This window comes from Lytechinus variegatus, chromosome 13 (genome assembly GCF_018143015.1).
Source record: "Lytechinus variegatus isolate NC3 chromosome 13, Lvar_3.0, whole genome shotgun sequence".
NCBI classification, from domain to species: Eukaryota; Metazoa; Echinodermata; class Echinoidea; order Temnopleuroida; family Toxopneustidae; genus Lytechinus; species Lytechinus variegatus.
Genome location: NC_054752.1, coordinates 2322771 through 2350663, shown reverse-complemented (window position 1 = coordinate 2350663; position 27893 = coordinate 2322771). Strand labels below are relative to the sequence as shown.

General features: G+C 36.7%; 1 protein-coding gene across 1 annotated transcript in view; it reads right to left on the bottom strand.

Annotated features, from left to right (window-relative positions):
- Positions 1 to 27893, bottom strand: part of LOC121426119 (adenylate cyclase type 5-like) — a 124119-nt gene that overhangs the window by 83704 nt on the left and 12522 nt on the right. The window contains exon 2 of the mRNA XM_041622287.1: positions 11832 to 11953. Coding sequence (XP_041478221.1) covers positions 11832 to 11914 — 83 coding nt within the window. The 5' untranslated portion in view covers positions 11915 to 11953. The remainder of the gene's footprint in view (positions 1 to 11831; positions 11954 to 27893) is intronic.

The following is a 27893-nucleotide window of genomic DNA, read 5'->3' as shown; positions in this document are numbered from 1 at the left end:
TGTAAATGGTAAATGACTTGCTCAATAGAGCCCCCAAGTACTGAAAGTCAACACCTGAAGTTAAGTTACAATAGGCCTACAGTCTCATAAAGTGCTCATTTAGTATTCTATTTTTGAAGAGTGTAGGCCTATGAGTTGTTATAGAAGTCCCAAATTACCATCTTCCAAGATTCCATCCAGAAACAAAAATTTCCTTATACGGTATAAGGAAATTTTTGTTTTTCCTGAGCTGAGGTATAAGTTATACCTCAGCTCAGGAAAAACAACGAATGCAGTCATCCCGATGCTTTTCACACAGGGACTGTGCCTGAGGTTGTTTTTGAGGGGCAAAACTACCATTTTCTTTTCTCAATTGGAATACACAGTTGCATCTTTTCCAAAGGAGTCCTGCAAGTAGCTTTTCATTATAAGTCATCATAGTGACCGTGGAAAAGAATGGGGACTGCAGGAAAGCTGAAATGAAAAGATGCATCATGGCATCATTGTAAGGTTATTCCTGCTCATATACATGGCACAGAGTTTTAACAAGTTGCCTGACAGTGAGTAGCATGACCTATACTTGAAATTGGTATGCTTTTCTTCCTTCTCTGTATTCCTTTTCTTCTTCCTCTCCTTCTCCAGTTTTATTCTCTTTTTACTACTTGTAAAATCGTAAAGTCATAGTTGCACCCTGTCCCTAGTCTTCAAGTACAGACTCGTATTTGACAATTATACCATGTCTACAGTGAAGACTAGATGCTAAACTCTATGGCCCGTATTCTGAAGTCAGGTTTAACTTAGACCAATGTCTAACTCTGTGCTAAAATTATGGGAAACCAAAAGTGTCAAAAAATTTATTAAGTTGTATGTTTCTTATGTTTAATGTGCTTTTTCCTGATTCATCGATGGTGAAGACAATCATCTATTTATACTTCCAATGACAATTATGAATGATTTGAGAGCCAAATGAGCTGAAATATATCTCTACCGTTGCTGATTTATTTAACAATTGGCTATCCATACTTAAACCCGACTTCAGAATGCGGACTGTGTCAGATGGTAAAGCCAGCCAGGTATAGTCTCACTACTTCAGACTCTGATTTATGCACTACACGACTTGTGAAGCCAAGGGTCTGTGCATGCAGACTACCACCCCCCCCCCCCCGCACTGCCCATGCTTTCACATGACTCAAATACAAGTAAATCACAAGAATGACAGCCTACTTCAACAATGATAATGATATCCCTCAACATACTTGGCACATTCTCAGGTGTCCTACCAATTTCCTTGTCTTCTTCTAAATATTGCAAACATTTAGAGGTATGAAAGCACGCACCGGCCAAGCTGCAAGAAAATAGATCCCGGACACATGCATAAAAGCAACGGGAGTGACGATCATAGAAACTTGAAGATGTGCCGTTCCTGGAGAATGGAGATCGTTAGCATCAAGTAAAGACAAAAAGAGGCTGGGAAATCGATTGGTAATCGCCAACGGGGGAAAAAGAGGTACAGAGCAAGACATTGCACCCTGTTCAGACAATTACAAACTTTTTTGTATGGCATGAAAACTACAAAGCTGATTCAGGCATTGAGTGTGAACAGTAAGCCCAGGGCCACGTTGCATAAGACTTACTATTATGGTAAATTTGCCATACAATGGTAACTTGCATGGAATGCTTGATTGTGATTGGCTGTTGGTCAGCCTTACAATTTCATTTACCATTGGATGGCAAAGTTACCATAATAGTATATTTAATGCAAGGGGCCTTGGACATCAAAGTAGGTTTGTGGATTAAAAGCATAGAAGTGAAGGCTTATATGCATACTCACCCCTATTTCTTATCTTTCACCTTCATTTTTCTCTCCTATTTCTTTCTTCTTTTTCCTTTTTAATCCTTTATGAAAGTTACACTCCCCAGACTGTGTTTAATGTTTAATATAGACATGTAACAAAGACTAAAGAGAAGAAATCACCATCGTTACCCCCCCTCCACACACACACACCCACACACCCCCATCTTTTTCTCCTTTTCAACCTTCCTTGATCATCTACCCCCACTCCTGCCTCTCCTCCTTGTTCATCTTCTCTGCATATTTCTCTTCTCTTTATCCTCTTTCTCCTCCTATTCCCAATTCTTGTTTCAATACTCTTCCTCTTCTTAGACACCGTTCTCACTATGTTCCTAAAACTAGTTTCCTGAAATCTAGTTTTGTGGAAACTAGTTTAACGCATAGTGAGAACGGTCAAAGCGGTCTCGGAAGCGATCTTCCAAACTAGTTCGGAAAAGCACCTCGTGATGAAGTTTTCAAGATCGCTTCGCCTCGGTAAACTGGTTTTAGTGCAAGTGAGGACACAACCGTTCTTCATGAAGCGATCTTTGCACATTTTGAGTGCGCTACTCCACACGACAGGTGTAGAATGCAATCGCTGCGGTTTAGAAAACCACTTTCGTGTGATCAAGTGGGAACGCTAGCAATGTGATCATCCAAACACGTTTCCATAAGCGGTTTACAGTAAACTAGTTTTAGAAAGCGTTTTGAGAACGGTGTCTTATTCTCGAAAGCCCCTTTACACCAAGCTCTCTCACCAACTTTGCCTTGGTTTTTACTATTTCATTTTAATCCAATATGTTCACCTCACAACTACACACAACACTTTGCTCCATGTTACTTTGAATAAGTTTTAGCTCAAGTCTGAACATATTACTGGAGCATGACCAAGGTGTGACAAATGCTTGATAAGGGAGAGCATTATGGGCAAATAATATCAGCACTTTAAACAGCAGTGCATGGCCAATCAAGATTAGGTTCCCAGGACAGTATAGACCATAGGTGGTTTCAGACCGCCTCGAAGTTCGTCAGTTCCAGGTATTTTCTGATCGGGAAATTTACCCGATCAGAAAATACCAGGTAATATTGGCAATGTCAAAGCAAATTACGCGTAATATCCACGAAAGAAAATACCCACTAAATAGCAGGTACTTGGCAAAATTACAAGAACTTTCGCAGGGATTTTTCCAAGGTCGCAGGTATTTTGGCAATATGAAAGCAACTTACTGGAAATTTTAGCCCAGCGTGTAGTTGGGCGCGGGCGCGTGGGTGGCTGCTGAGCTAGTGGTTTTGAATCTCGCGCCTTGCTTGCATATCAGACCACACTGCGCATGCTCCTAACTTCAGGAATTTATCCAGAAGGATATGTTTCAGGTCGGTGTGAATGCAGAAATAATTAATGGGTATTTTTTTAGCCTAAAAAAGTTTTTGTACTTTAACAGGGATTCTTGTGATCGAGGCGGTTTGAAACCACCTCATGTCTTGAGTGTTTTGTCAATCCTCTACACATTCTATTCACCATTAAATTCTCTTGATTAAAAGTGTTTGAGATGAAGTGTCTCCAATTACTTTACTATAAACTTCAGCTCTGTCTGCGAGATCGAATAACAGAAGAAACTGACTAAAAGTGATTGATTTGACAATGATGCATGCATTGATTACTACATACTATGGGAATATGGGAATAACCAAAATGATGAGGATTTTATTCAAATTGCCGAGGGTCATATCCACTTCACACACAACTGCACAGATGGTATTTCACACAAATGTTAAGCCAATTGTTCTCACTTATTTTCAATAGCAATTTAATTTACAAGTAAGGCAACGATTTGCATGTATTTTGTGCTCTTGGCACATTTTTTTCATGTAAAATGTGATGGACCTTGCCATTTTTTAAATGACATCTGGCCCTGTCTTACAAAGAAATATAATTGATTTATTACAACCACACCTATGGAAGGCCAGCAACGTCATCATCTAATACCCTTTTCATAAACCCATTGTCCGATTAGCCGCCTAAGAGTAATGCTGATAATTCAATAAAAATTGCGTTCACAAACTCCGAAAATAATCCGCACTATTTTTACAAGCGCCCGTCCTGAAAAAGGCGGATAATCGTCATGACAACTGGACACGCCCCCTCCGATGCGGTGGTGTCGGAAAAGGGTGACCTTGTGACCGCACCATGGCAATTATCCGCATTATTTGGAAATGCGTTCATAAAGTCAAAATCTGGTCCCGATGCTGCTATTATGAGGATAATAGCAGCATCAAAATAATGCGGATAACTCTGGTCCTCCTCCGATTTTACTACCAAATTATGCTGCTATTAGCCGCATAATTGGGTTTATGAAAGGGGTATAAAATACAGGTTGTTCAAAATATTTTCTAAATATGATGGTATATTCATAGATTCACTGTTTTCTTGACAATGAAGTATGCTTCCCTATGTTTCATTTTGCAAATCTTCTAAAGAGAAAATTATAACCGAGATGGATTTCCATATAATTAAAGTTGAAATTGATCGGATCAATCATAACTCTTTGTATTCTTTGCAAACCTTTGCATATTTATGAACCTAGTGAAAGTCATACTTAATGAAAAAATGAGCTCACGGTGCTTTGGCCACTGCTTGACAGAAAAAAAACAAGGCTTAAAATACAATGATATGAAAGTCTAGCATATTGAGAGAACATGTCTCCAATAAACAAAAATTCATTTTTGGAAATGTTCACCAGTATACTGTGCACTGAGAGGATTCATCATAAGTCTACCAATCTTCGATGAATTTATCTGACTTACGAAAACAGAGGGGGAACTGTAGTTGCATATCCCAAAGGACCATGTTGGTAATTTAGGTGAGAATAACATTTGAAATCTGCACATGATTATATGCATAGCCTTAGAAAAGAACAAAAGAGAGAATAGAAGAGAGAGAAAAAAAGAAAATCAGGAGTAGTCTTTATGATGTGTCTCTGTTAATGCAATAAAACTGATGCTTTGCTAAGTGTCCTTCTCTCTCTCTCTTTCAGGAGAAGATAATTCAATGTACATTTTCTTTAAATAACATCAACGAGAAAACAAAGAGAATGATAAAAAAAAGAAGCAATTATTTCATCAATGGTCTACATTATCTTATACCCTATTTACACAGGATTTTCTTAGCCCCGGACTATCGCTAACCCCGTACTATCCTTAACCCCGTACTATTTTTTTTCCTTTTCACACATGCCAAATTGTTATTGCTAACCCCGGACAAGGAATGCTTGCTTTTCACACACGAAACTCGCTAACCCCGGACTAGTGGTTTTTGTCGATCATTCGTAGTACAAGTACTTCACTCGTACCCTTTTTACACATGCTAAAATTTCCTTAGCCCCGACCTATAGTACGGGGTTAAGCTTAGCCCACTTTCGTTTTACACTAGCGATCTTAACCCCGTACTATCGCTCTTAGCACCGCAAGGGATAACCCTGCTTTTTTGCAGGGCCAAATAATCCCGTACTAAAGTTGGGGTTAGCCCACTTTGCAAAAATGCTGTGTAAAAAGAAAGTGGGCTAAGCTTAACCCCGTACTATAGGTTGGGCTAAATGGCAATTTAGCCCCACCTATAGTACGGGGTTAAGGAAATTTTAGCCCGAGTATTCTACGAGCTAACTTGAACAAGAATTGACAAGAGAAAATATTGAATCCCAATCCAATCAAATTGTGTAAGAGAAGCATGATCATTAAAGAAACAAAGAGAACATTAATAAAACGAGAAGCAGTTACTCTTTCAACTTTCTACATTATCCCACAGAGTATTTCATAAGGTAACTTGAAGAAGTAACAGAAGAAAATATAAAATCATAATAAATAATAATAATAATAATGTACATTTATATAGCGCTTATTACAATAGTTTCTAAGCGCTTAACATTTATATCTTAAAGCAATACAAGTATAAGGATTATAAATGAATTATATCACATTACGTTGCATAATATTACATTAAATTACATTACGTTAAATTACATTGCAAGAAATTATAATAAACAAAGAAAACAGATGGGTGACATGGAATTAGTGAATCAAACTACAGTCCATTGAATAGATATGTTTTGAGTCTGATCTTGAAGGTGTCTACAGAAGGAGAATCACGGATTATCATAGGGAGATCGTTCCAAAGCTTGGGGGCACACACACAGAAAGCACGGTCACCGTAGCGTGTCTTAGTGCGTGGACCTGGTGCTAGCTGCAGGTGAATTGATGTTGATGAACGGAGCCAGATGGAAGTGGTCTGAGTCTTGGGCTGAATGAGTTCTTTGATGTATGATGGTGCGAGTCCATTGAAAGCCTTGTATGTTAGAAGAACCTTGAACTGAATCATGATCCAATGGATGTTTTAAAAAAAACATCAACAAGGAAACAAATAACATTGTAAGGAGAAGCGAATTATTTCGTCGGCAGTATCCGAAAAGTTGTTGTATCACACAAACGATGGTGCAAACCCATTTCAAGAAAATTGACTTCAAAGTTTACTATAATTTTCAAACTTAGTTCCCCAGCCTTACCACATCATTGCTAGAAAAATACAGAAAATTACTTGACATTGGTATCTTTATTCTTACACAAAACTAAGGATCCAAGAAAATATTGTGAAAGAGCTACTTGCTAGTTATTTCGGCGTGAGCGGCTTAGATTTTTCCTGTACAAAAGTGCCATAGGGAAAAAGCGATATGACGTTTTGACTGACCATGATTTCAATGCACACAATCAGTCAAAATGTCAAATCACTTTTCACGTGCAAAGTCAATGCAGTGCCCAGGGCCAATACAAAGGTTTGGCTGACCAAAAATCGCGGTCAGTCAAAACGTCGTATCGCTCTGTTACAGTACATGTTTTCAATGGGATTTGCGCATTTTATTAAAAAATTGTATGGCATCGCTGTGAAAAATCTTCTCATATCTCACAAAAATGAAACAGATTGCTGCCTAGAAATTTAGTTCTAAAAAGATGGAATTGTACTTTCATTTTATGCAAAAATTCTCAAAATCAAATTTTTTTACCAAAATTGACTGATACGAAGGTTCATATGACAGCCAAGAATTTTATCAATATCCTCCAATATCTTACAGGGATAGGTTAACTTGATCAAGCAACAGGAGAAAATATGAAATCATAATCCAATATAGTTTTTAAAAGGAACCTCAACAACGAAACAAAGTGATCATTAAAAGAAGGTAAATCACATAGTACACATGACACAAAGGATAATGGAGTATTGGATAGGAAAGAGGATAAGTGGTGAAGGAGATGTGAAAATAAATTCATATGACGAGGCAGAGATATATCAAATCAGACGCCATAATGAAAAGTGGGATTGCTTGAGAATATCTGGAGATGAACAAGAGTTAGAGGATAATGGAGGTGAGACCAAGGAGGTTATAATATGTGAGAGTCATGTTGAGAGGGAGAGAGACAAGTGAGAGAGAATGAAGAAGGGAGGCAAAAGGAACATGAGGTGGAGTGACTGCGATCTATCACTCTGAAAACAATTTTTTAAAGAATAATGAATACTGGTAGTATATACATGAGGGTTGAGTTAAAGCTCATCCCCCCAAAAAAACTACTACACACATCAAAATATAAAAGTCAAAATCTTCTAATCTTTGGATATAAATTCTGTTACACTTCGTAATTCCGAAGGTTCTTTATTCCAAAGGTTTGTAATTCCGAAACACGTAAATTGCCTATACCTCGATGTTCGTTAATCCAAAAACGTAAAAGGGTTTGTTAATCCAAACATTTGTGGCATTATTCAGAAGGTTCGATATTCCGAAAACAAAATAAGGTTTGATGCTCTGAAGGTTTGTTAGTCCGAAAATGAAATAAGGTTCGTTATTCAGTTTTCGGACTAATGAACCTTCAGAATTACGAACCTAATTTCGTTTTCGCATTAACGAACCTTCGGAATTACGAACCTTTGGAAATATGAACCTTCGGAATATCGAACCTTTGGAATATCTGAACCTTCAGAATAACGAAGCTTCGGAATTACGAATGTATGCGATAAATTCAACCTTTTTGGATTAAATAATTGCGCTTCAGACATCAGGGACAAAATGTGCTAAAAATTAAACTTAGACTGTTATAGATTTGGGTCAAAATTAGCTTCTCATACCTTAACAACTATTTCAAACCAGAGTTTAAATCCAACTTTTCAAACTTGAGGTGCTGAATACGGGCCATTCATGTTGGCATTTTGAAAATAGCCATGTTGGTGATTCTCATTTAAAAAAAGACTCAAATGCTGCCACTGTAGATTCTTCATCAATCCTTTCAATCTCATCCATCTTGACAGGTAACTGTCATCGAGAGGGGGTCAAGATCAAGCAATAGGTCCCCCATGATGTATCATCAATATCAACATGTATCTTATATTACATATTCCCCAGTATTAGCTCTCCCCATGGGGGCAGGTATTCATATTCTGGTCTCGTTCGGCGAGACATTCGCTTGCAGCACATCAATAATATGTAATCATAACCAAAGCGGAATTAAATGAAAATGAAAGGTAAGCTTGACGTTAGAAACCTGTCAGCTTTCTTTTCAATGTGACTCCATCACTATTTTTTGTAAGAGTAAGATTTTGGAAATGTTAACAAACTGCATCAACGAAAGCGAATTAGAGTAAGATAAATAAAATCACATAAAATCAATTTTCATATTCTGAATATGATTGCTCTACAAGGACAGTCATAATATGAAACTATCTGATGATAGTGATCAAGACAACCAAATATTTTTGTCACTCAACCATCTATTTTTATCTAATTGTTTTTATAATTCTGAGGTTTTAATATGATCTAGTTCTAAAATAGGTTGCTAAATATAAACATCCCGTTATTAATAGTAGCATGGCTATAAATAGATAGGTAGTTATATAACTGTCCCTAAGAATAGGTTCTGTAATGAGGTGACCCATGTTTTAGTTAGTTTGCTCATTATGAGATAATAAAGCATGAATGTGTCATAAAATCAACCAATAGCAAACAAGGTTCCTCTCACATTATAATGCGACTCCACTTCAGGCCTGCATTTATGATTGCAGGCTTGGATGACCTCCTACACTATGTAAATCCAAAATAAGCTGTAAATAGTGATCAGCTGAATATTGGATTTTATTTTCATTTTCAAATATTGGATTTTATTTTCATTTTTAAATCTTAACAGATTTAAATTCAGGTCCTTTAGCCTTACATTTAAATCCACAAGATTTAGATCTAACTCTAAGTCTGTTTGGCTGGTCTTGGAATTTAGAGTGTATATACATACTAAAACCAAATGCTCAGAACAAGACTTAAAATACTCATGTGTTAGTTCAGTATTCCTTACAGGAAAATAACACAGTTCCCACAGTTTGTGCCACAGTGTGTTCACAGTGTGGAACCCAATATGAAATCACCTTCACACTGTAAAATATGAGCATTTCAACATTGAATGTGAGTCACATATTCACATAAGTCGACCATGTGAACACGCTGTGAACAGCCACAATGTGTCCACAGTGTGAAAACATATTCACTCTGTTAAATTTGAACAATTTAATAGTGCGAATAATTTTTTTCATATAATAGTCCACCATGTGAACACTCTGTGATCACAATGTTAAACACTGTGTTATTTGCAGCAGGCCAGGTTGGCCTCAGTGTAAACTCTTGCTTGTTGTTTTCAAAGGAGTTTTCAACTCAATCAATCACATATATATATCTTTTACAGTGTCATGGTATTCCAAAAATAAACACCCACATATAGTTTGCCTTCAGAATTTTCAAATCAAATCAAATCAAACAATATCAAGGCGTAAATGAACTGGAAAACAGGAGTGTGCAACAAACAGTATATGTTTCACATGGTTAAAATACACCAAAAAGAATTAGAGTTTCTAGGGTTACGAGTTCAATTGCAGGTAAAGGTGTCATTAATATTTCAAATCTTATAGATATAGCATTACGCTTGCTTATTCTATTTGACAGAGAGAATTTTAGGTGTAGATAATTGTAATATATGTTTCACCTTGTGAGAAATTTATACCACACAAGGGCTGTAGTTTCTTCCTGGTTGTGAAATTTGAACTTCTGACATGAATTGGAAAAATGAAAGAAAACAGGTTTAAGTGGAAAAGTAACAAGAGTGTTGCTCTAAGAGTTTCCCAGGCCACAAATATAATTCAATACTTGTGTTTTTTCTTATTCAAGTGCAGATTATTCATTTGTTAGAAAAATAAAAAGAGTGTTATTTTATGAATAAAGATTTGATATCAGGGTATTTTTCTTTTCAATCGTTCCCACTTGCTCTCTCTCTCTCAGGTGTAGTAAAGATTAGGTTAGTATCTCATGTTTACTCCTATATTTTGTGTTCTTTTTATGTGATATTTATAGTATACTAGATAATACTGTATATCTTTATGTTTTAGTTATTACAAGATTTGCTTCTGGTTTAGCTTTTGCCTTCCTAATTTTTATGCTATTGTTATTGTTATTGCCACAAAACAGCATGTCTGTAAGTCCAGAAATGCTTTTATAAAAAGAGCCACCTTAAGGAGGAAAGAGTCTGAATATTTGATATCAGGGTTTCCACGTTGAACCGAAGCCATACACTCTACAAAGCACAGTAAGGGAGGGGAAAATGAGTCCATGCAAATATATCCACTTGAGAGCACTATTTGCGATCAATAAAATGTGTGCTCTCATTTCCGTCATTAACGCATTCCTCTTCTTTTACGGCAAGGCGACAAGGTATTAGAGTTCTGGAGAACAAATGAACGGGAAAACTTCAAGTAAATTTGTCCTCTAATACCCCTTTCCAATCTCGATCAGGGATATTGGCCGGCCAACAGGTCATTTTGGTCCCAAAATACCAGACACATTTTTTTTCTTATTCAAAGATAAACTGTAAGGGTGAAACTTCTGTTCATGTACATGGCAGAGTGGTATTACAAGCCAACAATTTTGTGGGTCAAAACCTAGCAGATGGGGAAAGATTTATGAAAAGTTATGAGCTAGCGAGCAATTTTTTCATTTTACCTTTTACACTAAAAATCAAAATTTTTGATAAATTTCAATATAGTATCTTTTTTAAATGACCTCATTTGATTTGCATTTCCTTTTTTTTCTCCTTGTCTTTTTTTTTAGGGTTGTAGACATTCCGGGGATGGGGGGGGGAGATCCAGTACCCTAATTTATGTATATAAATTCCAGTGGTAAAGCACCTTTCTCCCTCTAGTCTTTAAGTCTGTTAAATGATGAGTAATCTAGGATCTAAGATCATATGCTCTCCTAATGTACCCACTATAGGGCATCTTCTATGGCACACAACCCGGGGAGGGGACTTCAATTGACGAGTGGATACCACGTGCGACCATGGGGTCTCAAAAAGCACCCAAACAAGTATTTTCCACACTCTGAAAATGCACCCCTTAACAAGTATTGGTGTGTGAAACCCTACCCTTTACAAGTACCGGTATTGAAAACAAAACAGTACCCTTGCCAAGTATTCCCTGAATTGACCCTCTAAACAAGTACAGAGATATTTTAATTGTCATATCACGGACGTCGGTCGTCGGTTTTCCTTTTACCTACATTAGGATTATCATGGCCCCACCTCACGCAAATCGGACTCCACAAACATGATAAACACATTGTGTTGGTGCAAAAAGTACATCCTTTATAAAACTTTTAGTCTTATTTTTTATACCCCCACAAATTTGACCCTAAACAAGTATAGCTTTCCTAGCAAACTAGATACCTTTTTTTCTTTATTTTAGTGTTTTTGACACCCTTATTACGTTGCGCACGTAACATGCCCTATCTTGAAAAAGACATCCTTTTTACATGTCTTTTTTGTCGCACAAGGTATCCTCTCGTCAATGTAAGTGCCCCCCCCCCCCGGGCACATAACAATATCTCAGAACCAGAAAGGCCTCAACTATGCACCAAAGCATATCAGGTAACATCCTCTAGACATATCCTCTCACCTGACATCTTGATGCCTTTGAATGTAAATCTTGTGGAACTGAATATCTTCTCTCTTGTTCGCTATGTCGGCTTTCATCTCCATGGCGACATGGCGCGGTAAAACCGATAACAGTAAACGTTCCTGAAAAGAGTAAAACCAAATAATAATTTAACAACAATAAAAGAATTAATCACATTAAAACCGATAATAGTAAATATGAACATATATGTTTTAAAAATATTTTTATAGCATGGTAAAACCAATAACAGTGAACATTCCTCAGGACAATGAAACATAATAATAGTTTAATGATAGAATTCATTGTAGGAAGTTCCAACTCAGTAAATGTATTGGAAAATACATTTGGAAGATAAAGGTTAAAATATAGATGATAGTAATAATCTTGTTTACTATTATATATATTCTTCTCACTTTGAAATATATTTATTTCCACCTAATTATCTGTCAAAGAAGGGGTGGAATGTTTTGCTATTTTAATATCCTTTATTGAGTGGCATTGGACCATTGTTGGCCCTGTTGCTTAAAGCTCTTGGGGCCGATTCTTACATTTGATCATACACAATAACCCATGCAATCAATCGTAGTGATCAATCCCACAATCAATCGCTAAACTTCATGCTGCAGGGGCTTAGAACGTTCCAGCACCACTAAAAATAAATGTTAAGAATTAAGATACAGGTAGCAAAACTTCCTAACCCTTCTTTGACAATAACTGAACACAGTCTTTTTCCATCTATAAACATATAAGAAGGGGGAAGTAAATATCATTTTCCTTTAGTTTTTTTCTTTGTTTTGTCTTCCTTCCTTCCTCCCTTACTCCCCCCTCCCTTCTTTCTTTCTTTGCATTTTTTTTCTACACTGTAACCATTTGTGTTGTTTTATCTTTGTATGTTTACTAACCGTAATAAGCTATTACTTGTGCTTTTTATGATCCCAGCTACATGTACTAGCATTGCTACATACATAATATTATATTGTATGTATTTGATTTGGATTGTTTTTAAAGTGGAAATTTCTTTCTTTCTTTTTATTTTGTCTTCATCTCCCTCCCCCTCCCTTTCTCTCAAACCATATATGCTTTTAAACTAAAAACCTCCTGGATATCTTCCCAGCGCACCTCTTACTTGAGCGGAGGATGAGGATGTGTGATTAATTACCATAGTCCTGTTTGCACAAGTATTCATGTCATTCACAATGCTTCAAAAAAACTCAATACCCATGGCAACCAACAAGCCCAACGAAACAACCTGTTTGATCTGACGAGTTTGAGCCATGAAAGAATACAAGAAGACTCATTTCAATGCGTTCGACCAGCACATGCTTCGTGTTCATCATGTTCCACCAATCAATAAATTACTAGAAGAATAAATTTACCAGCTAACGTAACAATATCCAAAACACATGTACCCAATCTGCTGGCAGTGTGCAACGCAGCACGCACGTGTAAGTAGCGACACGTCGGGATAAATTTGAACAGGTATTTCAATCAATTTCTCATTATTTAGATTGGCTGTGCTCCTACAACTTGATTATGGCAGCTTTAGAACATTGAACTTTGCAAGAAAGTTCAGAAGAGGGATGTGAAATAGATTACAAGTGTCTTAAGGAGTGGCAAGACTTTGTATACAACCAAAATGACAAGTTACAGTCCTGGATTAGTCATAAAAAGGTGTCACCTTTCTAGTTTTATTTCACACACGGTTCCATGGTCCTATTGCCAATTCATGTAGAAGTATTCATAATGCTATAATCACCTTTCCATTTGCATTTCGGTTTATACTAAATGAATGAGGGTTCTTCAGAGACACCAAGTTCAGAGGCAAGCTATGCGTGAGATTTTCTGTTACATGGCATGAGATAAAAATAATAATTATAATAATAATAATAATATAATGATAATACAGGTATATCTATTCAGGGAAGCCACTCCAGTTTTGTTCTCCGTGCGGGCCCTGCTACTATTATTACCTCGGCTTTAGCTGGGCTGCCTAGGCGCTCAAGCATTCAAGGAATTTCTTCCTACAGGGTACCCATTGACCTCACCTGGGTTGAGTGCAGCACAATGTGGATAAATTTCTTGCTGAAGAAATTACACCATGGCTGGGATTCGAACCCACGACCCTCTGTTTCAAAGTCCAGAGACTAATCCACTGGGCCACTACACTCCAGGCATTGTGCACAATTATTATGAGGGTAGGCTTTGGTGTTACATGGCTGAGAAAGAGATATGAGGGGATGAGCAAGAGTCTCAAATGCAGGAGTCCGGTACATAATACTTGAAACTTCGCATGTTGGGTTCTTCTTTACCTACATCAGATACATTCAACTGTGTTAATAAAAGAAACTACTTTCATTTAAAGGTAAAATTTGGTTGATGCATTGAAATACAAACATACATAATACCACAAGACTCTTCCAATAATTGGTCAAAATAGCGGAGAACAAATCGATTTCCTTATGAAATTGAACATGGTGGGAAGGAAACTAATAAATTCAGCTCAATCCATGCTGAAAATAGCCTAAACAAACTCATTAGCATCAAAATTGGTTGTCAAACCAAAACCAAAGAACACTTTAATAAAGCAATACATCATCCGATAAAATTGTAAGATATTCATGTCTGATGGAAAGATCTATCCCTCACAAACTAGGCAATCTATTTGTAGTCCATATGAGCCTTGACTCTTCTGAATTCCACAAAGTGGCTGTGGCTTTGAAATTATGTACATCACATCATCTGTTGATGAAGTGGTTGAAGACAAACTTATACCCTTTTCATAAACCTATCCTCCAATTAGCCGCCTAAGAGTAATGCGGATAATTCAATAAAAATTGCGTTCATAAACTCCGAAAATAAGCCGCATTATTTTTACGAGCGCCCATCCTGAAAAAGGCGGATAATCGCCATGACAACTGGACACGCCCCCTCCGATGCGGTTGTGTTGGAAAAGGGTGACCTTGTGACCGCACCATGGCAATTATCCGCATTATTTGGAAATGCGTTCATAAACTCAAAATCTTATCCCGATGCCGCTATTATGCGGATAATAGCAGCATCAGAGTAATGCGGATAACTCTTGTCCTCCTCCAATTTTACGACCAAATTATGCTGCTATTAGCCGCCTAATTCATAGTAATTGGGTTTATGAAAGGGGTATTAGAGATTGGACCATTTGTGATGAAAACGAATAGAAGGAAACCAAAGTGATTGCAGACCAAGTGGAATTTAATGTCATAATTTTTTTTTACCTCTAAACGAGGGATTTATTCATAATTCATCACACATGTCATAATAAACTGAACATCACAATACATTTAACATTTTTTCCCCCGCACTCTCTTATCTGGTTTCTTCAATTCTTTGTTTGTAATTATTCTAGTTTCCATTTCTCTTACAAAAAGGTATTTCAAACTTGAATCTCTTCTGTCTATACCATATCTATTTCTATTGTGCAACAATTTATGTATACACCAAAAGGCGACTGTCATTGTTATATCTGTGTTTATATAGGTATTTATTTTTAGTAAACAAAAGTATTCACAAGAATTTTGACTTTAAAAGTATACCTAACAACACTCCTAACATAAGAAAAGAATTGTTTGTTCAAATCACATTAAATAAAAACGTGTATTAAGTCTTCTTTAATATGACAGTTCAGACAATATTTATCGCCAGCAAGACCCCATTTAAAAAGATTACTTCTAACAGGTAATAAATTGTTTAAAAATTTAAAATTGAATTTTGGTAAACAAAGCTCACCTATACATGTCAAGTTTCTTTTAAACACAGAATAGTAAATATCAGTCTGCAGAATATTTTTCCAAAAGATACAACATCTATTCGTATAATTCGGTTTTAAACAAATCAGATTATAAAACGTCATAAATACTTGTCACTGAAGGGGGGGGGGGGGGGGGAATTTAGGAGGGAAACCATCCCGACAAAACCTGTAACAATGAATCAGCGCCCAAATTTGAAAGCCAAGCAGGAGAACTTTCACCTGAAGGAAAGTCAGGCTACAAGATGTAGGAGTTCGAGAAATAAATGGGTTAAAAGAAAAAGCTCTAGAATGAAGACAAGATCAAGGAATGGACAGTGAACAGGATCTTAAATTTGCTATCAGAATGTCTCGATTGACATGGGGGTCTGTTCACATGGCCAGAAAGAGACTGTGGAGGTCTTTCATGAAGCATCTTGCCAGTGAATTTCACTGACAAACTTGCTATGAGCCAATCAGATGCAAGGATTTCAGTAGCTTATAACAATGTTTGATTCATGTAATGCTCCCTAGTATGGAGTCTGGAGTGTCTTTGAAACAAGTAAACAAGTAGAGACGGAATGCTATGCTACACAGTGATGATTTATTGCATATGAAGGTATTTTGATCACATTAATTTAATCCAAATTAAATCCTGGATGTTTCACTCTTCTGTCATTACCCCTCTAATTGGATTTTGGCTTGTCTGCATAGAATAATTATTCAAATAATCACCAACAAACTCAACTTGACTAAAAAGCACATGCAACACTGGCTTTTGAATCCTACTGGGTACCTCTCCTGAGTGGAGGGCAGCAAAATACAGATTGATGACATGCCAAATAGAGGATCGTTGTGCCACTCTATGGCGCAAATTCACAAAGGTGGTTTGAAAACCCATGGTTGAGTCCATGGTTTATGCAGATTTACTGTATAAATTATGCTTATTTTACCGTGTATCTGACGCGTGTATAAAAAATGTCCAATGCTGATGCGCGCTTTTGTCACAGTGCGCCTAATTGACACCTGTTACCATGCCGTTAGATACGCTATTTTATTCATGAGTCCACTGTTTGAAGAATTGACTCATGAATAATAAACAGTGGACTCGTGAATAAAAAAGTGTGGATAACCACGGCAACAGGCGTCAATTTGGCGCACTGTGACAAAAGTGTGCTTCAGCATTGGACATTTTTTAATATACGCGGTAAAATAAGCGTAATTTATACAGGAATTCTGCATAAACCATGGACTCAACCGTGGGTTTTAAAAACCACCTTTGTGAATTCGGGCCTATGGGATTGAACACAAAACCTATAACAGGATACATCCATAGTTGCTGCCTGAAGGAGGGGCAGTGTGAAGGGGCTGCACGGAGCGGACCGGTTAGATGAGTTTTGGCATTTCTTGAAGCATGCAATTATCTGGTTATAATGGTCCATCCAAAGAAGAGGAAGTACAAAGACCTTTAGGTTGTAAGAACATGGGTGAAGAACATGGCTGCCATCTTGGATGTTTATAATACTGCATTTATGAATTTAAAAAAAATCTTTTTCATTAATTTGAAAAGAATCATTTTTGGTTAATGATGATTTGAAAAGATCACAGCTTAGTTAAAGGTATCAATTGAAAGCAGTGTCTGCATGTGCCTGTGGTATGTTCTAAATACAAAGACCTGAAAAAAATTGCACCTGGAAATCCCGATATACTGCTTCTAAAATGGTGCTGAGGGGAGGCTCGGTGGATAAGTCTTCGGACTTTGAACCAAAAGGTCCGGGGTTCAAATCCCACCGCAGCACTAACGTCTTTTGGCAAGGCGTTTATCTACATTTGCCACTCTCGACCCAGGTGTAGTAAATTGGTACCCAGTAGGAAGGAATTCCTCAGATGCTTAATGCACACGATCAGGGTAGCAGCGCTAAAGCTGGAGTAAAAGTATGCAGCACTTAGAAACATTTGTATTAAGCGCTACATAAATGTTGCTTATTATTATTATTCTAAAATGTGAAAATATACATATGACTGGAAACACTGCATATTTGTGATCATTATTCCATATACTTCCTGTGAATACAAATACTGTCCCCAGTAGAAAAATTAGCAGAACATGTTACTCAAGTGAAGGGTTTGCAGCATTAAACAGACACACCGTCCTTCTCTACAGGTGGTCGCTAAAGCGGAATTGACTGTATTTGGCAAATACTTTAATATGTATATTTCAATATGAAAAACAAATAGCAGTAATTCATTTAGAAAGAAACAATTTGTCCAAATGGAAAAAAAGTCAAAGTTCATATCCGACTGAATGTTTGACTAAATGTTACTTGTGATTACCAAAGTAAATATTGTCATAACAACTAGAATCACCATAGCACTGAATGTCATCAATGATGGATGCAAAACTGCTTCAATAAAATTCTGATAATTGAAATTCTGACAAGGCACAGAGTGCCTGAGAGCAAGTTTTAATCTCTACAAACCAAACAAGGACACTACTTATAATCAATGATTTGCAGAGTAAACTATTATTCTTGTCTCTGTAATAATAGATCTGACTGAGATGATAATTACAAAGACAACACCCAATGCCAAAGCAATTAATTCACATATGACAGATTTAATAGGAATAACTCTTTTTCAGAGAACGATCAGCTTCGCCTACTTTTGCAATGGCATGAAACTAGTACAAGCAAGCAGGCGGTGGCATGTGAATTTTTGTTCAAATTTTCCTTTAAATTTATAAATTCATTTTCTTCTCTAACACCTCAATTACAAAAATAACCGGGCTCTAATTCTGTAAGACTTATGTTACTTAAACATGAGCTTGGATCACAGCCATGTTGCGATATTGCCTTCAGCAAGAAATTTATCTCCTTTGTGCTGCACCCAACCCAGGTGTAGTAAATAAATGGGTACCTCTTTGAAATGCTTGTACTGCAGGATAGCCAAGACTACAACCAACCATGCAGGATACACTATAATTTGCATGGTTTACAAATAACTCAGACCAACTGTTGTAGGGGACCAATACATTTTTAGCTTTAACATGTTGAATCCTGGAAACTGATTTTTAAATCTCAATAGATTTGAATACATATCCTTTGATATCAACCCAATTCCTTTTGAAACTGGTTGGTGCCTACAAAGCGTACAGTATATGAGAATCACAGAATTCTGCAATTGTCAGGTTAACCCACTGCCTACTGGAACAGGGTGGTTCCCACAAAACCTATGGGAATTAAAGAATTCAGTAGTCAACAGGTTAATGTAATCAACTCTTGCAAGTCTACAATAACCTGACGGTAAATTGCCAATTCGTCCACTGCCAACTCGTTCACTCACCACATGGTCTACCTTCATTTAGTCTTATGCCATTCTTTCCATCAACATTTCGTCTAACAACCAATAACCATTTGGTCCAATCATCACTTAATCTTATCACCATTTCGTCTATTACCATTTCGACTAATAACCAGTTGGTCTAATACCCATTTTCTTTCATTCATTTTGCACAATTAACACTTTAGTTTGATTAGACCCAATGGTATATAGACTAAATGGCTATTGGACCAACTGGCTATTAGACGTAACGGCATTAGACTAAATTAAAGTAGACTATGTGGTGAGTAGACAAACTGATGATAGACCAAATTGTAGTAAACGAGTTGGCAATTGGACGAATTGACTTAAGACAAATTGGAAATTATTTATTTATTTTGTTTTATTTACCAAGGGTAGTCTCTTCAGTACAAAACTGCTTTATAAGAAAGCCCTGTAAATAAACCAACCTGTCCACATACTTGCATTTACAAGTATCATCAGATCAATAACAATGACATAACCTTGATAATTTTATGAAGTGCATCTTCTAAGCTTTGACAGTATTTGGATATGAGAATGCAAAGAGCCTCTGTTAAAAAGGATAAGCCTGACCTGGAAATGATCATTCTAATAGCAGTTATCCTCATATACCTCCTATACACACCGCATCATCTTCAATGTACGCTGGCAACGATATATCGTCCGTGACATTTAGAGCCTATTTTCTCTTCCACGCCAGTTAGAGCCACCAGCTTGATGAGATTAGTTTTTAATATTTAAACACAATATTGGGGGGAAACTGTTGCTTTGGACGGCGATCTTCCCTACCAGCAGACACCATGAATGTCACCATAAACATCGCTCTAATGCTGGCGTGGAACTGAATGAGAGTATTCTATTAGGTTTATGATACATTTAAGATGTCATTAATGGCCATTAATCAGCAAACAGCATTTAGGCTAATTGAAATATTTAATATTTCATTGAACTTTTCATTCAATTAATTTGAGCAAGATAATTGTATCATTTAGAAGGAATGATTATCCTCCTACTGTGGAGGAAATGCAGTATGTCATGGCAGCTTATTTGATTTTTCATACATGAAAGTCTTGTATTAATTAACAAATGTTTAGTTTCATTTTAAAGAGACAATTATTGAAAGCCACTATGCCAGAGTCAAATTAAACAACGCCATCTCAAGACCTAAATCTGCATCATATGGACCTTGCCTTGATATGTAGTCTTATAATGTATACTCACTCTCTCACCTTCACAACATTCATACCACAACATTTGCCAGTATCAGTATGCTAAGATAAAATGACTTTCATATTTTTAAAGTGAAAATTCACAAAATATTTCAGATCGTTTGATGAAAGGCAGCTGCAAATGAATAAAATTTTCCTATTGACTCATTCCACAATTGTAGGGGAGGTACTGCACTGTGTTACGAGTTCAGTGTCCTTTAATTAGCAGTGGTTTATGCCTGCCTTTTATCTTTTGATTAGGGGTATCTAAAGTCTGCAAGATTTAGGGTGTGTTTATGCTTCCATTGCGAGGACAGAATCAGCGATTTCAAACGTCGATTCAAAACGCCGATCGTAAACGTGGTTCTGGGAGTGCTGTTTATGCTTAACTTTTCAGAGCAAATCATGATCTCCAGCTGGCTTCGCAACGTAAAGCGAGGTCAAATTGGGCGCGCCTTTTTTCGAAAGTTTTTTTTTACGATTGTTGTTATTACGTAGAGATAACATGGAGCAATATGACTGTATTTGCCCGCGGATTTTCATCTCACCGGAAGCATGTACCAAATGACGTCATTTAAACACGTTTACAATCGTGGTTCTGTTTATACTTCCTCAGAAAGCCTGATTCTGGTCAAACGACGTTTACAAACGCACCTTTTTGTGAGTTTACGATCAGCGTTTTGAAACAGCGTTTAAATGAAAGTACGCATGGACGTAACCGTGTTTTGGACTAATCACGTTTGGAAACGCTGATTCTGGCCTGAAAAGTGGAAGCATAAACACGGCCTTAGCAATATAAGGCATACAGTCTAATTTCTTTAATATAGATTGCATTAGTTGTCTGATATTCTGAACAAAGCTAATAGTCTAAAATTCCAATTTACATACTTTATTAAGCTTTCAAAAGGTAAATTGAATGAGGTAAATCAAAATGTTCATTTTCCACTTTCAACATATTTATTATCTCTTAATTAGTACAATACCATCTATTAATGGTCAAAGAAAGAACAGGAAAGTTTGTTTATAGATTATCAAATAAACTATGAAAAACACCACAGATTTTTTTTTTTGCTTGGAATTTTTTTTTAGTAAAACGTTGCAGTTAATGAATGTAAATAAGTATCCGAATATGAATGGACTGGTAATGTTTTTATTTTCGTCTACAACTTTGCAATGATGAAATATGATAAAATAACAATATTTCAATAACTCATGAAGTACAGGCCAGTGAATGTGTTTCTTGTTTTAATAAAAATTAAAGCTATTCTCTATTTTTATTAGCCTTCAGAGTTTTATACCCTTTGCATTATTTTCCCCAATTATAAGAACGCAAATAGGGAAATTAATTCCTATACTTTCTTGTGCGGATGACAGTATGTGGCTTGTTGTGTAAACTTTTTATCATCATCATATTAAATAGAGCGAACTGACAATGTAATGAATATATTAAAATATATTGAACAGCTATTTTACCCTGGTTTGTGGCTATGAAGTGGTTTATATTTCTACGTTGTTAATATTTGATTTCAGCATCCCACTCGCAGGACGTTGGCCTGGGAACTGACGAGGGCAGTATTTACTTAGGCGGTACCGTTTGAAGCGGGAGTATTAATTTGATAATCAATAGATTCAGCCCAGGAAAGTTTACATCAAATTATAGCGGGAGCTATTTTTGCAGCTTGGAGGTGAAATCTACTGGAGGGTCAAATGAGTGAGAGATTATAGATACTAGATGAGGAAATCAAGGAAAATAGAGAGCGCTCGGGGGTCAATTTTGGACCAATTTACCTTTCGTTCAGACAAACCTAAATTCAAAGTTTTATCAGAGATACATTTAGATTTATTCATTATCATTCAACAATTAAAACCCCCCAAAATTGAAAGTAGTAAAGGAGGAATAAGTACAAATAATTATGTTTTCAGTGAAGATCAGATCTTAAAAGAACATATTGGTAACGTTTTTTTAAAGAATTAGTTTCAAATTTCTGAATAAATCCCTATTTGTATTTGGTTCAGATGTGCATGTTGCATCATACAAAAGGATAACATAAAGGGGCTTATTGTGAAATATATTAAGGTAGTTTGCAATCTCATGTGTCATCTTTCTTGAAAAAGTACATTTTCACAGAACATAAAGTAATATAAACTCCTTTTACTACTATTTTTAGCTACATAATCTCTGTAATTTCAATATTTCACAAAATATGCTTCTTGTTCTCAATTACTCATGAAGTTGGCATATCTCCCACTTTCTGCAAACATGTTCCGGCCACTGTCCGATATGATTTTCAGCTTTTAGTTTACAAAGTCAATGGGGGAGATTTATGTTTCCCACAGAGTTGACCGGGAAATGTAACTTTGGCCGAGACATATGGAAACCCTGATTACTCATCCATCTATTTTCTCTTGTCTGAACAGGGCATTGGAGCTTTTGCAAGGAGAAAGGGAAGAATTTAAAGGAGGAATGAACAGACCAACATTTTCTGTGGATTCTCATTAGGTGGTTTCAAACCGCCTCGATCATAAGAATCCCCGTTAAATTACAAGAACTTTTTTAGGCTTAAAAATACCCATTAATTATTCGTGCAGTCACACTACCCATACGAGCATGTGCAGTATGGTCTGAAATGCAAGCAAAGTGCGAGATTCAAAATCACTAGCCCAGCAGCCAGCCACGCAACACGCTGGGCCAAAAGTTCCCGTAAATTGCTTTCACATTGCCAAATACCTGCGACCTTGGAAAAATTCCCCGCGAAAGTTCTCGTAATTTCGCCAAGTACCTACTATTTAGCGAGTATTTTCTTTCGGGGAAATTACGCGTAGTTTGCTTTCACATTACCAAACTACCTGGAACTGCCGAACTTCGAGAGGGTCTGAAACCACCTATTGACAGTGTGTTATGAATTAAATAGCTTGTATTAAAATAAAACATACCTTTCGAAATAGATCCATGAATGTTATGATTCATCCAGTAAACTTTAAATATTTATCAGTTATGAATCTTTCACTGATATTTTGTAAAAAAAAAAGTAGAGTAGAAACTCACAATTCTCAGTGAGTAAAAACTCACAACTCTCAATTCAGAGAATTGTAAATTTCTACGTTACAATTTTCACAAAATTCCAGTAAAAGAATCATAACTGATTAATACTTTCGAAATGGATTTTATAATATCCAGAGAAAATCAGCCAATGAATTACTTGTTTGGAAGAACTAAAAAATTTTGACAGGAAAATTCTCTGTTTCGATACTTGGTAATGTGGGGAGTCGTAGAGGATAAAGTATAATCGCCAAACTCAGCAACAGGTTCAGATACTCTAATAACAATGCCAACTCTTGCTCCAAAGGAAAATCCGTATGTTGAGCCAAACATAAAATCTAACCTCCAATACTAAATAAACCTTAATCCTAATCCTCACATTATTCTGCTAACCAAAATCTCTATTCACAATTCTAACTCTTACCCCTTTCATAAACCCAATTATGCGGCTAATCGCAGCATAATTTGGTCGTAAAATTGGAGGACAAGAGTAATCCGCATTATTTTGATGCTGCTATTATCCGCATAATAGCAGCATCGGGACAAGATTTTGAGTTTATGAACGCATTTCCAAATAATGCGGATAATTGCCATGGTGCGGTCACAAGGTCACCCTTTTCCAACACAACCGCATCGGAGGGGGCGTATCCAGTTGTCATGACGATTATCCGCCTTTTCAGGACGAGCGCTCGTAATGCGGCTTATTTTCGGAGTTTGTGAATGCAATTTTTATTGAATTATCCGCATTACTCTTAGGCGGCTAATTGGAGGATAGGTTTATGAAAGGGGTATAAGACCAGAGCAAATGTCGCAGGAGCAAATGTTGTGTCACCAGTAGCATATCCAAAGCGACATCTCTCCCTCTACTGAACTAATCCTTTAAAAGGGAAGGACAGATCAGGAAATTGATGATTACTGGGATGGTGGGAGGGAATTGAATCAAAACTGGGTTGTATTTATGAGGATTTTATTGATGGGTGATGACCACAGGAAATGGTTGCCTAGCAACTGATGATCAGTGGTGTAATTGGGGATCACAGTTGCCACTTTTAGGGGGATGCAAAGACAGGGATTTAAAAAAGGGAAAAGAATCTGATAGACCGGGATTAAAAAGGGAAAAGAATCTGATAGAATTATTTGATAATCTCAAATATTTGACTTGAAAGGAGAGGGTTGGGTGAGGGGAAAAGCAAAGCATCTGGCAGTCGGACTGAGTTTCAAGTCCATGCTGGATGATCGACTCCATGTTGTGGCTACGTGCCTCTCCCTTGTTTCATAGACAAAGGCTATTTTACAGTTGGAAACACTGTGCCTTGGATTGGATGTTAAAAGGACAGTCTGTGTAGAGAGCCAGCAGATTTGCAGGTTGAGAACTTACAAGGATAGGGGAATCCCCTCTTACAAAGAGTTGCGATTGATCCAATCAACATCAACTACATGGAAATCCATTAATGTCGTAAATTTTTCCTCAGAAAATTTGCACAATGTTCTTTGTGAACAAAGAGATGCACACTGAATTGTCAAGAGACAATGGATGTATGAATATACATCATATCGAGAAAATAATTAGAATAAACATGTATTTCTGATGTTGGCATTGCTAATTTCCATAGTTGTGGTTGATCGGATCTATCACAACTCTTTGTAAGACAGGCACTTATGTGCCCCCAATAATGTTATATGAGAGGACTGAGAGACCTGCAGGTTACAGCACTGGGGCAAGTCTTTCAAAGAGTTGTGATTAAACTTATAAATAAGCGCGGATTCAGTCACTTCCGTCGGGTCTTTATTCCAGCAATAATAATACACTGTCCAACATGTACCTATCTGTGTTGGTGATATTCAGTGTGAACATTTTTCAGCGTAGATTTCAAGATTTCACAAAGTTCAGTTTATGTCACTGTACCAGATCTAGATCCTCGATGATATTCTGACAATTAAGCCTGGTTTTACAGACTTTCTCATGAAATCAGTGTTTACTTGGCCTACTAGCATTTCTCTTTAAAGCTTGTGTATAGTTTTGGTAAATCCACCAAAATGCACCTATCACTATTCCAATTCATTGCTAGCTAATATGAATGGATATGCCCTATAACAGTTATGATGTGGAGGATATGAAATGAAAATGTGTTTTACATGATAAATTTTGCGATTTTACATGGAAATTTAACTTGATCGGGTCACCCGATCAAATTAAAATATCTGTGTGTTTTTGTCTTTCAATTAAATCCTATTCCAAATCATGGAATGGGCTGAAACTTTCAAGATATGTTCTTTGTCTGTAACTTTTGGATATCTAATTACTGAATTTATAAGATAAGTGCTTGAATGCCCATTTTCTAATTTAAAACAAGCATCGCCGAGAGAGGGCGCTATATATCCAAAATTTGAATAATTGAAATTTTCTCAGAGAAGTGCAGTTGGAAAAATATCCAACGGTCTCTACGCTTCAGTAAGACTGTCATATTAGATGATATTCGATTATCAATCACATTATTGACCCTTTACCAAAGCTATACACAGGCTTTAATATCATACTACATTGTAATCAAATTGACAGCAAATTTACTTCAGAATATGAATAAACAATAGAATTTAATTTGTTTATCACATCAGAATTTCCCAAATCTTACATTTCAGCTGGAGATTTTAGGAATCAATTGACAAAAACATGAAGGCAACTGACAGCAAAAAATCTAGCCATAGGGCCTACATCATTCTACAGAAGGTCAAGGCAATGTTATTCAATACTTTAAAATCTCAGGATCTTAAAATACCTCCAATAAGTTAAAAGGCAGATGAAATGATGAACTTGCTCCAAGGACAAAAAACAAAGCATTCCATAGGAAGGAAAGAATGGTCATAATCAGATAAAAAGCATGCTTATCTCTCTCTTATATCTCAATCCGCTATTTGATTCTTAAGAGCATGGGCACGGACAGCATTACAAGAAATGGACACCACTGCCTCCATTATTTAATTCTCAGAAAATCCACGGTGAAATCAAAGTCTTTTATAAGGAGCAACCATGGGATAAGTTACCAAAAAGCACTCAAACTCTTTTTTTTTCTTCACCTCTGCTATACCTTTGTCATATACTCTTTTATGGATCTAGATATATAAGGAATACTGCACTGGGGCATGGGGGCTAAGCCCCGGAAGGAGGGGGAGCCAGTATTTTAACAAGTGGAGCGCCTCTGGCAGTCTTGCCTGCATCATGCGATTGAATATAGCAGCAGTGCTGACTTTGAAAACTACTATAGAATAATCATTCACAAAAAACACCATTCATATAATGATACAATGATCCAATCCAATCAAAAGGTCATTTGATATATAGCACCTTTTCTTTTCGGTTACTAAGTGCTGCATACTACATTCATTGACCCAAAATGACATTTGACCTTGGCCATGTGACCTTGAAACTTGATTACCCCTGTGTCTACATTTCATAAACTATATCTATAAACTTTGAAAGTTATGACAGCAACTTGATAATTACCTTGTTCATTGACCTTACATGACCACTGACTTGGTCATATGACCTGAAACTCACACAGGCTGGATGTTCAGGGATAATTGATTATACTCTTATGTTCAAGTTTTATGAACAAGATGCATAAACTATTAAAGTTATGATGGTAATTCAACAAATATCTCCAACTTCTCCAAAGTTCATTGACCCTAAATAACCTTTTACCTTGGTCATGTGACCTGAAACTCCGGCAGGATATTCAGTAATACTTCATCACACTAATGTCAAATTTTCCTAAACTATAGGTTCATTTACTTTTTGAGTTATGACGACATTTCAAAAACTTAACCATAGGTTAAGATGTTAATGTTGATTCCCCAACATGGTCTACATGTACCTTACTTTACTGACCCTAAATGACCTTTGATATTGGTTACATGATCTGAAAATCAGGCAGGATATTTAGTAATGCTTGAATAACCTCATGTCGAAGTTTATGAAACTAGGTTCATACACTTTCTAAGTTATGATGTACGTCATTTCAAAAACCTAACCTTTGGTTAAGATTTCATGTTGACACTGCTGCCACCATCGACATTGGAAAAATGGCGTCTACTATAGTCTCGCTTTGCCATGCAGGTGAGACAAAAATGGACCCACAACATATTATCATCCTAAAAAGTATCTTGACAAGTTTTTGCAAACCTAAACAAGTGGAGGAGAATGACTCTGATATTCATGTTTCAAAAATTGTGATAACAAACTGCCTGGCCTTCTGTTAAGCACTATATGTAAGCTTTTCAAAACTAGACACTCAATAATTCTTTGAGCTCCAAATATCCTAAAACATTTCTTGCCATGTTTTTGCACCCTAAACAAGTGGAGAATGCCTCCAATATTCTCATAAATTTGGAGGGTAACGAACTGCAGAGCTTCTTACCAAGAACTATGTATTGCAAGCCCTCATCAAATCATCCACATAATACCTATAAATGCATTCTCTTTCCAGAAACCTCAAACGACCTCTTGACCTGTCGGCGTGAAAACTACACCTTCCGCTGGACTGGAGTGCTGACGTCTGAACACCGTTGAGAGGCTCTTTCTTGCGCGTCAGACTTATTGCATTTCTACACGTGATATGCCTCTTTCTTCATACAGGCTCCACTACTTTAAATTTCTTTAAACTAAATAAAATGTCACAATCACTACAGCCCTTGAA